General features: G+C 46.8%; 1 protein-coding gene and 1 pseudogene across 1 annotated transcript in view; one reads left to right on the top strand and one right to left on the bottom strand.

Annotated features, from left to right (window-relative positions):
* The window catches only part of TESC (tescalcin), a 62,890-nt gene that overhangs the window by 23,133 nt on the left and 25,763 nt on the right, over positions 1–13,994 (top strand). The window contains exon 2 of the mRNA XM_018061217.1: positions 5,792–5,861. Coding sequence (XP_017916706.1) covers positions 5,792–5,861 — 70 coding nt within the window. The remainder of the gene's footprint in view (positions 1–5,791; positions 5,862–13,994) is intronic.
* Positions 2,079–2,910, bottom strand: LOC102183811 (annotated as a pseudogene).

Genomic DNA, 13,994 nt, shown 5'->3' with positions numbered 1-13,994 from the left:
GCATTGGGAGTACAGAAATGCATATCTGGACCACCAGGGAAGTCCCAGGAAGTATGCATTTCTGCTGGGTGCATGGGCCAGACCGTGGAATACGTGAATGTCTGTGCTAACATACATGTGACGTAAATGGCTGTATTTTCCCCCGGAAAAGTAGTGACTGTCCCCAGGGCTTACCTAACCTTTCCAAGCATCAGTTCCTACATCTGTACCGTGGGATGCGGCCCCTCCCATGGCTTCCTGAGAACAGATAAGCTAATGCGTGGAGACATGTCCACTCCCCCGGCACATGGCAGGCCTTCAGGATGGCTCGGTCATGGTAGTGATACTTTCTAGCCACCTCAGCTCCTAGAGGAGCTTGAGAACTCTGAGTTGTAGATTCTTGAAGAGATGACAGCTGGAGCCTGAGGCTGAAAAGGAAAAAAAAGAGAACATGAAGTAAGGTGGCCACTTGGCCCCAGATATTAGCCGCCTTGAACAGGAAGAGAAATGGTGCTTGAGGGATGAGAGATGTCGAGAGTGTGGTGGGAGGAGCAAGCCCTGCCCCAGGCCAGCGGCAATTTCAGAATTTTTTGCAGTCCCCCGGGCTTCTCGGGTGGCACAGTGGTAAAGAATCCACCTGCCAATGCAGGAGACGCAGGTTTAATCCCTGGGTCAGGAAGATCCCCTGGAGGAGGAAATGGCAACCCACTCCAGTATTCTTGCTTAGGAAATCCCGTGGACAGAGGAGCCTGGCGAGCTGCAGTACATGAAGTCGCCAAGAGTCGGGCACAACTTAGCGACTGAACACATACATAGTCCTCAGACACCAGACTTGAGGGCCTCGAACACCAGCATGTTCTGGGAAAAGAGGCAATGTTGCATAGTGGTTAAAGAGGTGGGGGCGGTCTATGGAGTTGGGGAGACTTGGGGCTGAATCCCAACTCTGCCAATCACAGCTGTGTGAGCACAGCACCCTCCAAGCTGCACTATTCAAATGACGTAACAGAGGAGAAAGTATCTGTTCACAGGGTGTTTTGAGGAGGAGGTGAGAAGGTACACAGAAGTCTCTAGTATTGTGCATTTCATAAAGCAGGCGTGTGGGTGGAAACCCTCTAAATCCTGGGACCCACCAGGTCTGGTCTTAGCTGTGGAAGAAAACAGGGCCCACCCACTAAAAATGGTAATTAAAAAGGAAAGCAAACCTGTATGTGGGTTTTCTGAAACAATTGGGGGTGGGGAGAGGAGGAATTGGATGAAGACAGTTCAGTTGGTAAAGAATCTGCCTGTAATGCAGGAGACCTGGGTTCAATCCTGGGTTGGGAAGATCTCCCAGAGAAGAGAATGGTGACCCACTGCAGTAGTCTCCCCTGGAGAATTCCATGGACAGAGGAGCCTGGCAGGCTACAGTCCATGGGGTCACAAAGAATCAGACATATAGATACCTGTGTGTTTTTTAGGGGCTTCTCAGGTGGCGCTAGTAGTCAAGAATCTGTCTGCTAATGCAGGAGATGTAAGAGATGTGGGCTTGATCCCTGGGTCGGGAACATCCCCTGAAGGAGGAAATGGCAACCGACTCCAGTATTCTTGCCTGGAGAATCCCATGGGCTGAGGAGCCTGGTGGGCTACAGTCCATAGGGTCGCAAAGAGTAGGACACGACTGAAGCAACTTAGCTTCAAAAGATACAGTATTTCATTTATTTATTTATGTTCCAAATGTGATGGGTTGATTTTATTTTACTCTGATGCAAAACCAAAGATTCCACTACTGCACAAAGACCAGTATGTTACAAGGTCATGAGAAAGTGGTGGGACGTGCGGGACATGATGGACAGCCGGAGGGTCAGGCCGTCTCCTTTGTACATGACTCTACACCGCCCTGAGGATCACGTTGAAAATAACACTGTGAAACTGAAAGGTGGCACGAACGTGGCAGCCTCTTGGCATGCCTCCAAACGCGCCTCCCCTTAGGATGGGCTCAGAACCTAGGCTTCAGCGTGGGGAGGATCAGAATTCTTTGGAAGAATAAAAAGTTCATGCTTTTGAAATTTCGCAGAAGAACTTTAAGGCCCAAACACATTTCTCTTCACCTCCAAACCACATTAAGCTTCCAGTTCCAATCCCAGCCCAACTGTCTGCCATCCTGGATTGATGTTCTTTCCATTGGTTAGAGCTGACAGGGTCAGTTTCCCTCCAGGTCGAAGGGTCTGAGTGTAACCCAGTCCAATCAGGCTGGTATTATTTGCTTGAGCAGAGAGAAAAGTTCTAGAGTCCAGCGTGTACTTAACAGAGATGCCAAAGTGGGTGTTATTCCTCTCACCCATCCACATGACGTTTATTAACATTTCAGTCTCGTCGCTCACCTTCTGGTAGATGGACCCTCCAAATTCGTGCCGACATTCACGTGAGTGTGCAGCTGGAAGTCTGCAGCTTCGTAACCCAAAGCAAAATTATTCTGTGACAATTTGGAATCAGCTGTGTCAGAACTCATCTGATAGTAAGTCAACCTTCAAAGGCCAGCACAGCCCAGCCATAGATGGTTGGTCCAGAAAAATCTATATCAACATGACTGCCAAGACTGAAACAATCCCATTTATAGGAGGGCTTCAGTTTCCCCACTCTTCTTTCCTGTGTTTGGTACAAATATGGTATTAAGAGTCGGTTTCAGTCCTTCAGCCAACTTATTCTCCCAAGCGATTTCTGTCTCAGGAGTATTGTCTGTGTTCCAGTCTTGGGTGAAGGTCAGTCCATAGTTACCAACCTTGTATTTGCCTCTAGGTTGCCTGATGCTTTCCCTGCATCTGTGTAAGCATTAGCAGAAGTAGAAAATTCCACTCCACTATATGACTTGGTTCCCAGATGTATTTTGACCATGCCAAATCCATATCCTTTGTTGAAGACATCATTAGCAGCCTCTCCTAGGTCACAGTAAGTCGGTTACCCCATCTCTGACCGGAGGGCCTCTCTGCTCTGCCTGGGGCGCCGCTGAAGGTCTTCCAATCTGAGAATGTAGTATATCTTTCCATCTGTTTATGTCATCTTCGATTTCTTTCATCAGTGTCGTGTAGTTTTTCAGATTACAGGTCTTTTGCCTCCTTAGGTAGGTTTATTCCCAGGTATTTATTCTTCCTGGTGCAGTGGGATTATTTCCTGAATTTCTCTTTCTGCTCTTACATTGTTAGTGTATAGGAATGCAAATGATTTCTGTGTAACTAATTTTGTGTCTTGCAGTTTTACCAAATTCATTGAGCTTTAGTAGTTTTCTGGCAGCATCTTTAAGATTTTCTAAGTATAGTATCATGTCATCTGCAAGCAGTGACAGCTTTACTTCTTTTTCCAATTTGTGTTCCTTTTATTTCTTTTTCTTCTCTGATTGCTATAGCTAGGACTTCCAAAACTATGTTGAATTTAAGTGGCAACAGTGGACATCCTTGTCTTGTTCCTAATCTTAGAGGGAATACTTTCAGCTTTTCATCATTGAGAATGATGTTAGCTCTGGGTTTGTCGTATATGGGCTTTTTAATGTTGGGGTAAGTCCCCTCTATGCCCACTTTCAGGAGAATTTTTATCATAAATGGATGTTGAATTTTGTCAAAAGGTTTTTCTGCATCTATTGAGATGATTATATGGTTTTTATTCTTCAGTTTGTTAGTGTGGTATATCACCGATTGATTTGAGGATATTGAAGAATCCTTGCATCCCTGGGATAAACACTTGTTCATGGTGTGTGTTCCTTTTAATGTATTGTAGGGTTTGATTTGCTAGTATTTTGTTGAGGGTTTTTAAAAAATATTTATTTACTTATTTATTGGCCGTGGTGGGTCTTCATTGCTGCACACAGACTTTCTCTTGTTGCATCAAGTGGGGGTTCCTTTTCATTGGCATGGGGACTTCTCATTGTTGCTCAGGCTCTAGGCATGTGGGCTTCAGGAGTCGCAGTGTGTGGGCTCAGCAGTTGCGGCTCCTGGGCTCTAGAGAGCAGCCTCAGTAGTCGTGGCATGTGGGCTTAACTGCTCCGAGGCATGTGGGATCTTCCAGGACCAGGGATCGAACTGATATCCTTTGTGTTACAAGGCAGCTTCTTAACCACTGGACCACAGGGAAGCCCTGTTGAGGATTTTTACATTTCTGTTCATCAGTGATACTGACCTATAATTTTCCTTTTTTTGTGTGGTGTCTTTGTCTGATCTGGGTATCTGGGTGATGGTGGCCTCGTGGGATGAGCTTGAGAGTGTTCCTTCCCCTGCAGTGTTTTGGAAGGGTTTCAAAGGTATAAGTGGTAACGTGATAGAATTTGCCTGTGAAGCCATCTAGTCTTGGACTTTTGTTTGTTGGAAGAGTTTTAATCACAGTTGCAGCTTCAGTACTTATAATTTGTCTGTTCATACTTTCTGTTTCTCTACGGTTCAGTCTTGGAAGGTTGTGCCTCTCTAAGAATTTGTCCAGGAGAGTTCTTTGGCAGTCCAGTGGTTAAGACGCCATGCTTCCACAGCAGAGTGTGCAGGATCAATCCCTGGTCAGGGAACTAAGATCCCACATGCCATTCTGGGCTACACAGCCAAAACAAAACCAATAAACAAATAATCTTTTTTTTTTTTAAAGAATTTGTTTCTTATAGGTTGATCGTTTTATTGACTTACAGTTAGAGTAATCTCTTATGATGCTTTGTATTTCTGTGATGTCCATTGTAACTTCTCATTTTTCATTTTATTAATTTGAGGCGTCTCCCTTTTTTTCTTGATGAGTCTGGCTAAAGGTGTGTCAATTTTCTTTATCTTTTCAAAGAACCAGCTTTGAGTTTCATTGATCTTTTGTTTTCTTGGTCTCTGTTTCATTTATTGCTGCTCGGATCCTTATGACTTCTTCTACTAACTTTGGGTTTTGTCTGATCTTTCTCTGGTTGCTCCAGGTATAAGGTTAGGCTGTTTATTTGAGATTTTTCCTGTTTGCTGAGGTACCATTGTATTGCTGTAAACTTCTTTCTTAGAGCTGCTTTTGCTGCATCCCAAGGTTTTGAATCATTGTGTTTTCAGGGTCATCTGTCTCTAGGTGTTTTTTGATTTTGTCTTTGATTCCTTTGGTGATTTATTTAATTTTGCATATGAGATGGATATTCACTAAACTTAAACGTGGTCACTGTTTCACTCATTGTGTGAGTCAAATCATTTGCAGTATACCTTAAACGTCTATGGTGCTATGCTGTGCATCAATTATATCTCAAACCAGAAGGGAAAAAAATGAAACAGTTGAGGTTATGTAAATACATCGCCCACAGCAGCAATGATCAAAAGTCTGTTTCTTTTCCTTCCACTTCCCTCGCTTTTACCAGATTCTCTGTACTCTTCTGACTGCGGGTCTTCCCCGAATCACTTCTGGCACCAGCCTGAACTATCTCGCCCTCCCTGCCTCCTCTGTTTCTTAATACCTGATACAGGAAACCCCTTTCTCACTGGGGAAGACACCCATCTTCAGGAGTGGGAGGGGAGAGAGCCAGACAAGCTGATACAATCTCTTTTAACGAGCTGAGGAAGGAGAGGGTGACCTGGTTCACGTTCGTCCTGTTCTCCAGGAGCTGTTATCAGTAGTAATTGTCTTATGCTGAGGGGTCAGAGCCAGTAACCCCAGCGCTGTTACCAGGAGGAATGGCAAACCGTTTCTCTGCTTCTTCATCCCAGCTCAGTTTTGCCTTGGTGGGATATGGCCCGAGAATGAACCGAACAGGAGAGAGGGGATGAGGGTCCAGCCTGCCTCCTGCCGCTCTGAGTTCAGAGGTCAGTGATGCCTTTTCTTTCTTTCCTTTTTCCCCCCCTCGCAGTCTCATCAGACCAGATCGAGCAGCTCCACCGGAGGTTTAAGCAGCTGAGCGGAGACCAGCCCACCATCCGGTAAGACGGGCAGCTGGGTGTAGGCGTCGGGCAGGACTGTGGTCTTTGAGGAGGTCCCTTTCCATATATCTCTTCCCCTGAGTGCTGGCTGGCTCTGCCAGAGCCCCTGGGTGGCTCCATTTCCTGAGACAAACTTGTGGTTCCCTCAGTGCTTTGTGTCCCTTCTAGACAAGCTGTCCTCAACTTGGGGGGGAGGAACCCCACCTGGTTCTAACTGGGGTCAGAAGATTATAACTGAAGGGAAGACAAAAGGGATGAGAAGCTGGCCAGTCAGCCACTTTACCCTGACTTCCCTGGAACCCCAGACACACAGCACGGGCCTGTCGAACGCCAGGATCATGGTTCTAACTGGGGTTAGAAGATTATAACTGGAGGGGGGAGAAGGGGGATGAGAAGCTGGTCAGACGCTTTACCCTGACTTCCCTGGAACCCCAGACACACAGCACGGGCCTGTCGAACGCCAGGATCATGGTTCTAACTGGGGTTAGAAGATTATAACTGGAGGGGGGAGAAGGGGGATGAGAAGCTGGTCAGCCGCTTTACCCCGGCTTCCCTGGAACCCCAGACACATAGCACGGGCCTGTCGAATGCCAGGACCGTGCCCAGTGCCGGGCACCCCGGGATGAATCGGTTGCAGTGTGCCTCAGTTCAAGAGTTGGATGCTGTCACGAGGGTCTCTCGACTCGGCTTCCTCCGGTCGGCAGTTCCAGCCCCAGACAAGATTGCGGGCGGCAGCTGTGGATTTCTGTTTAGGAAAACCACCATTTAACGTTGCGTTATTTCACGTGAATCTCTTAGAAAGTGGGTGGTTTAACCTTTTCCTGAGGAGGAATGCCTCGGACTGTGTGTCTCCTCCTGGGAGAGAGTGTTCAGTCTTGGGTAGTGGCCGTGTCATTTCAAACCAGGCTGTGAGAGGTCCTCGTCAGTGAGTTGATCCGACTTGGTGAGGAAGACGCTTCGAGCTGAACCATTTCCCACATAAAGTGAATGCTGTCCTGCCACAAACTGTCTAACAGATGTAGTTTCCTAAAATAGGCATGCAGAGTCTCAAGGCTACAGACTTGGAACCTAAAACCTTTTAGTAGTCCAGGAAAGCGTCTTGTTTTCTTAGTAAGTGGATTTAAACTTGACCCAAGTTTGAATGGAAAACAACATGTAAATACTGTCCACTTTGTCTCATCTGTCTAAACAATGGCGTGTTGTTACTCCAGTGCGTCATAGAGCATCCGTTTCCAGAGCTCAGAGTCTGGTGGTCTCAAGGTTCTGGGGGCCATTGGTCTTGATTTGATTGTGTCCAAGACAGAAGTAAATTAAACCAGGACTGACTTTTTAAATTTTTTGAGGTTTGCTCATTTATTCACTAACGATCCTGCTGGGTCTTTGTTGCTGGGTGTGGGCTTCCTCTGGCTGCACCAATCGGGGACTGCTCTTTGTCGCGATGCTCAGGCTTCTCATTGCAGTGGCTTCTCTAGCTGCAGACCCAGGCTCCAGGCATGCAGGCTTCGGTAGCTGAGTCTCTCGGGCTCTTGAGCTCTGACTCAGTAGTTGTGGCACATGGCCTCAGATGCCACACAGCATGTGGGATCTTCCCGGACCAGGGATCGAACCCATGTCCCCTGCATTGGCAGGCAGATGCTTAACCACTGGATCACCAAGGAGGCCTAGGACTGGCTTCTTGAATTCTACACAGTCTCACTTACTAATCCCAGTAAAGAGCCCAGCAGAAGATCCCCTGGCTTCCTATGGAATCACATGCCCAAGGCTGAGCCAATCACTGTGGCCAAGGGTAACCAGCAAAATGGTTTTTCTCCCCCAGAGCTGTGAGTGAGCAGGGCGGGGTCATCTGCCAAGGGCAGGGGTGGAGGGTGGGGTGATTTCCCAGGGCAAGGTGGGCTTCCTTGGACCAGGGGCTGAGGACTGGATGCAGGTCTCAGGTTAGCTGACACAGGTACACCTGGATGTTGGAACATGGAATTGTCAAGGGCATCCTCCGTTTCATGGAAGTTCATGGGCACATGCGCTGTGCCAGGCAGGCAGTACCTGTGCTTGGGGGCAGGACCACCATGCAACTCTTAACTGGGGGTGTGTAATGGCGGAGCCCCCTTTCTCAAGATGATTTTCCAGCATGCTGTGCCCCCAGCATGTGACAAGCTGCCCTGGGCTGCTGCTTGTTATGTGTCTGGGGTCCATGGGTCTTGGTTTGGTGAGAGGCCTCAGGTTCCAATTCCACACCTGTATACTTCTCAGACTTGGGGAAAGCAGAGGCAAAAACCCAGGCCTGGGAAACAAATCGTATTTGAAACATCTGTGTCCCTGGCTGGTTGACTTTGGGTTAGTTGCTGTGTTTTTCTGAGCCTGTCTCTTCCGTAAAGTGAGCGTGGTCATTTGGGATTCGATTTGAGCATTAAAGATGAGCAGACGCACATGGTACATTTCTGTTCTGAGCTGGGTTGGTATTTGTCAAACAGGACTGTCATCATCCCACCGTTGGTGAGGTCATGAGGATGCACCCTGAGATGCCCAGGCAGTGGTCACTGATCCTCAGGCTGGAGTGGAGATGGGGAGGGAAGGTGCTGTGTGAACAGGAAGCCCTCCCACTCTGAGGCTCTAGAGCTCAGACTGTGTTGCCCAGCAACCCCTCATGGGCTTTTCCAAGGATATACTAAGGTGTTGAGCTCTACACTGGTTCTTCTTTTTTTTTTTTTTTATTGTAGTATAGTCAATTTACAATACTGTATTAATTTCTTCTGTACAGAAAGTGATTCAGTGTTCCTCATATATTCTCGTTCTTATTCATTGTGATTTATTTCAGGATATTGAATATAGTTCCCTGTGCTATACAGTAGGACCGCGTTGTTTATCCATTATGTTTTTTGTTGAAATATAGTTGGCATACAGCATTGTGTTAATTCCTGCTCTACAGCAGAGTGACTCTGTTATACACATGTATCGATTCTGTTTTATGGTCTTTGTTGTTACGGTTTATGCCAGGAGACTGGATGCAGTTCCTTGTGCTATACAGTAGGACCTTGTCGTTTATCCATTCTAAAGGAAATAGTTTCCATCTGCTAACCCCAAACTCCTTCTCCACCCTTCCCCCAGCCCTCCCCCCCTTGGCACCCACAAGCCGGTTCTCTATGTCTGTAAGACTGTTTCTGCCTTGTAGACAGGTTCACTTGTGCCATGCTTTGGATTCCATGTATAAGTGGTATCATGTGGTATTTGTCTGTCTAACCACTCACTGTGAGAATCTCTAGTTGCATCCATGTTGCTGCAGATGGTGTCGTTTTGTTCTTTTTTATGGCCGAGTCATACTCCACTGCGTATAGGTTCCACATCTTCTTTATCCATTCCTCTGGAAATGGGCATTTAGGTTGCTTCTGTGTCTCGGCTATTGTAAAAAGTGCTGCATTGAACATTGGGGTGCATGTATCTTTTTGAATAATGGTTTTCTCCAGACATATGTCCAGGAGTGGGATTGCTGGGTCACACGGTGGTTTTGTTCTCAGTTTACGGAGTCTCAGTGTTGTTTTCCATAGTGGCTGCCCCAATTTACATTCCCACCAACGCTGTAGGAGGGTTCCCTTTTCTCCACACCCTCTCCAGCATTTGTTATTTGCAGATTTTTAAATGACAACATTCTGACTGGTGTGAGGTGATACCTCATTGTAGTTTTGATTTGCATTTCTCTCATTAGTAATGCTGAGCCTCTTTTCATGTGCTGCTGGCCATCTGTATATCTTCTTTGGAGAAATGTCTGTTTAGGCTTTCTGCCCCTTTTTAATTGGGTTGTGTTGTTGTTGAGTTGTATGAACTGTTTGTGTATATATAAGCCCTTGTCAGTCACATCATTTGCAAATATTTTCTCCTATTCCATAGATTGTCTTTTCCTTTAAAAAAAAAAAAGTTTCCTTTGCTGTACAAAAGCTTGTCAGTTTAAATATTTCCTATTTGTTTGCTTTTATTTCTATTGACTTGCGAGATGGACAAAAAAAAGTTGATATGATCTTATGTCAGAGAATATTTTGCCTATGCTCTCTTCTAGGAGTTTTATGATGTCATGTCTTATGTTTATGTCTTCAAGCGATCTTTTAGTTTATTTTGTGTAGAACATAAGGCTGTGTTCCAACTTCACTGATTTACATGCAGCTGTTTAACTTTCCCAACACCACTTGCTGAAGATTGTCTTCCTCCCATTCTATATTCTTACTTCCTTTGGCAAAGATTAATTGACCATAGGTATGTGGGTTTATTTCTGGGTTCTCTATTCTGTTCTATTGACACATGGGTCTGTTTTTGTGATAATACCACACTGTTTTAATTATTGTACTTTTGTAGTATAGTCTGAAGTCTGGGAGAGTTATGCCTCATGCTCAAGTATTTTTCCTTAGGATTGCTTTGGCAATTCTATGTCTTTTATGGTTCCATGTAAATTTTTGGATTATTCTAGCTGTATGAAAAATGTCATGGGTAATTTAATAGGGATCACATTAAATTTGTAGATTGCTTTGGGTAGTATTGGCATTTTAACAATATTCTTCCCATTTAAGAGCATAGGATATCATTCCATTTCTTTAAATCTTTCTTTTTTTTTGAATCTTCTTTAATTTCTTAATGTTTTATAGTTCTCTGCCTTTAAGTCTTTTCACCTCCCTAGTGAGGTTTTTTTTTCCTGAGGGTTTTTTGTTGCTGTTGTTGTTTGGGGAGGGGGGACGGTGGTATAATTTTAAAAGTTTTTTTTTTTTTTTTTGCATTTTCTTTCTGATGATATTTCATTATTAGTGTAAAGAAATGCAACTGCTTTCTGAATGTTAATCTTGTATCCTGCTACTTTGCTGAATTCATTGATCAGATCTAGTAGTTTTTTGTGGAGTCCTTAGGATTCTATATGTATAGTGTCATATCATCTGCGCATAGTGACAGTGTTGCCTCTTCCCTCCAGTCATTCTGTATATAATAGTTTGCATGTTAACCCCAAACTCCCAATCCCTGGCTCCCCCGACCTCTCCCTTCCACCTTAACAACCAGGAGTCTGTCCTGTATGTCTGTGAGTCTGTGTATGTTTCATAGAAAAGTAGATTTCATATTTTAGATTCCGCATATATAAGTGATATCATATGGTGCTTTGTCTTTCTGACTTAATGAGAAAAATTACTCTGGGTTCATCCATGTTGCTGCAAATGGCATTATTTCATTCTTTTTATGGCTGAGTATTACTCCATTGAGTATATGTGTTCCACATCTTCTTTATCCATGCCTCTGTTGATGAACATTTAGGCTGTTTCCTTGTCTTGGTTATAGTGAGTGGTCTACACTGGCTCTTTCCCACCGTTAGTGTGTGTGCAAATCACCGGGAAATTTTGCTAAAATGTGGGTTTTGGTCCACAGGACTGGAGTGGGGCCTAGGACTCTGCATTTATAACCAGCATAGGCTGTCTTGGTGAGGTTGGCCTTGCCTAGCACCTGGGAATGCACCCAGTTTGCCTTCCAGGCTTGCACAGATGGAGGAGGCACCCCTCTCCCAAGTGCTGAGCTGTCCAAGTGCAGCCTCCTACTTCCCACGCCTTGTAGGTCAAGCCAGGACATGGGAGAATTTGAACTGGTGGCTCCGCCTGCCCCCCTGCCCCCCACTTACCCATCTCTTGCATAGCCACCCCCAGGAGCATCATACGCATTACCTTCCCAGCCCTGCCCTCAAGTAAGCCGTGACTGTGTCCACCTGAACCCAGCAAGTAGCCACTGCTCCCTAGCCCTGAGGGCTCCCCAGTCAACGTCACGTCCATGCTCTTTAGCCGGGGTCCACCACAGTCTTCAGCTGCTGGGTTTTGCTTTGTTGAGGTCTCAGTGTGGACACCACCTCCTTCAAGACACTCTCCTGCCCCCTGCATCCCCGCAGACCCCTCCTGGGGGTGTCCTAACCCACAGATCTCTCCTGGGGGGTGCCCCAGCCTAGCATTTGCAGCACAGAATGGTAACTGCCCCTCTTCTAGCCACCCCACCCCCTCTAACAGACGGTTGGCCCCTTGGGGAACAGAAACTGGATCTCTTCCTTTGGTTCTGGTGCTGAGTCCGGGGCTCATAACAGGATAGATGCTCTGGGAGCAGCTGATTGAATGAACGGATGAATGAGAGGGCAGTGAAGTGAGCAACAAGTGAATGAGCACGCTGAAAGAGTTCTCTTGAGCTCAAGCATGGTATACATGAGACCAGCGCTACATATTTGTGATGAAAGGATTTATCTGGGGGCCTGGCATGCGGAGACGGTTCACAGATAATAAGCTTTATTTCCAGTGCGCTTTGTGCCGCACAGTCTTTAACGTGCACCTTAGACGACCCCATAGGTAGGGGGAGGAACACCTGCTCGCCTCCCCTGAGACGTGGGAAAGTGAGGCTCAGAGAAGTCACATACCTGGCCCCTGGTCACACAGCTCACAAGCAGAGGAGCTGGGGCTCAAGCCTGGTGCTGAGATCCCTCTGTAGGGAAGCGGGGAGCCTGGCTGTGACCGGCGAGTGTCCAGTAAGAGCCTCAGTCTCCCTGCTCTGCTCTCTGAGGACCCTGCACCCTGCAATCCTGAGATGGGGGCACCATTACCGCCACCGCAGCCCCTGCTCCAGCGTCTGCAGCCTCTGCTGGGCAGGCAGTGCCAGCTGCACACGGTGACAGGCCAGCCCAGTCTGCAGGAGGGAGGTGACACCACCCAACTGCAGTGCCAGTGCAAACAAGCCTACATGGAGGGCCCCCTCTCAGCCCCTGGAGCTGCTCTGCCTGATGCTCATCCACCCTCCAGGGCTTATGGGGGCAGCTTTTCCGGTCCTCCTAGGCTTTCCTGCACATCCTCCTGGGCAGAAGGGGTGAGGAGCTCCGGTCAGTGTTCTGGCCCCCAGTCTGCCATGGGTTTCCTGTGTGACCCCAGGCTGAGCCTTCAACCTCTCTGATCCTTGGGCACATTTGGGAGGCCTTGCTGGGATTTCGGAGCATGGGAAGAAGCTTCATTTCTTTAGTGTCGAGATTTGTGAAAGTCGTCGACCAGGGTCCCCTCTGAGCATGGCCCCCAGCACCTTAGTCTGGGAGGGGTGTGGGTGGTTGCAGGCCCTTCGGCCCCCTCCTCTGAGAGAGTGAATGGGCCTGGACTTTTTGAATACAGCAGTGCAAAAGGCCGCATTCACCTGCAGCTTTTATACGTAGACTTTTAAGTTACATCTAAAAGCTTAACGAAGAATTGGGTCTCTGAATTTATGACTTTAGTAAGTTGAGGGTAGCTTTAAAAAAAAATTCCACAGGGTAAAAACTGCCAAACTTGATTTTAATTTTGTTGTTTGTTTATTTGGCTGCACCGACTCTTAGCTGTGGCATGTGGGGTCCAGTTCACTGACCAGGGGTGGAGCCTGGGCTCCCTGCATTGGGAGCACAGCGTCCCAACTGCTGGACGACCAGGGAGGCCCTGAAAATTGATTTTAATTTTAACCCCCCGCTTCCTGCCGTGTCTGGTCGTGTTCCCTCTTTTGCTGAAGATCATGTAAGGACATTCAGGGGTGAGTTTACCCTGAGGCTTTCCAAGTCAGGGCCCCACTCTGTATGGGTTCCACTCTGCATGGGTTCCTTACAAGGCCCAGCAGTTGAATTTTTTTTCAATTCCTAATGCTGCATTCTTTAAGAAGGGTCCCCCAGATTATATGTGTTTCAGGATCCCCTAAACCTGAGAGCACCTTGATCACAAAGCTCTTTGTTCTAAGGGGCCTTGGTGAAAAATGTGTGATAGAAAATGTTCCTCTGACTCATTTATCAAGCACCTACTATGCAGAGACTTCTGTCCTCAAAAGCTCTCCTTCTAGAAGGAAGACCCTCCATAAGCAAGCTCACTAAACGGTACTGATTTTAGACAATACAAGAATGGCTTCTTGTACTTTTTCTCCCTTTGGTAGGGTCCCTTAGGTGTCAGATGTTTTAAACAGCAGCCTTCTACTTCCTGAGAGTGCTCTGGCAGGCTGACCAACACCCAGAAATAGATGCGATAGAATCCTTCAAACGTAGTGATGCAGGCCAGGAGGGCGCCTGATTAGATAGAGCTGTGCTGCAAAAATGGTTTTAGATGAATACTGGACACATCACATGTGGAGTGATTCCTGGGATGA

The sequence above is a fragment of the Capra hircus genome, chromosome 17, assembly GCF_001704415.2.
Source record: "Capra hircus breed San Clemente chromosome 17, ASM170441v1, whole genome shotgun sequence".
Classification (NCBI taxonomy): Eukaryota; Metazoa; Chordata; class Mammalia; order Artiodactyla; family Bovidae; genus Capra; species Capra hircus.
This window is presented reverse-complemented; position numbering and strand designations above follow the sequence as displayed.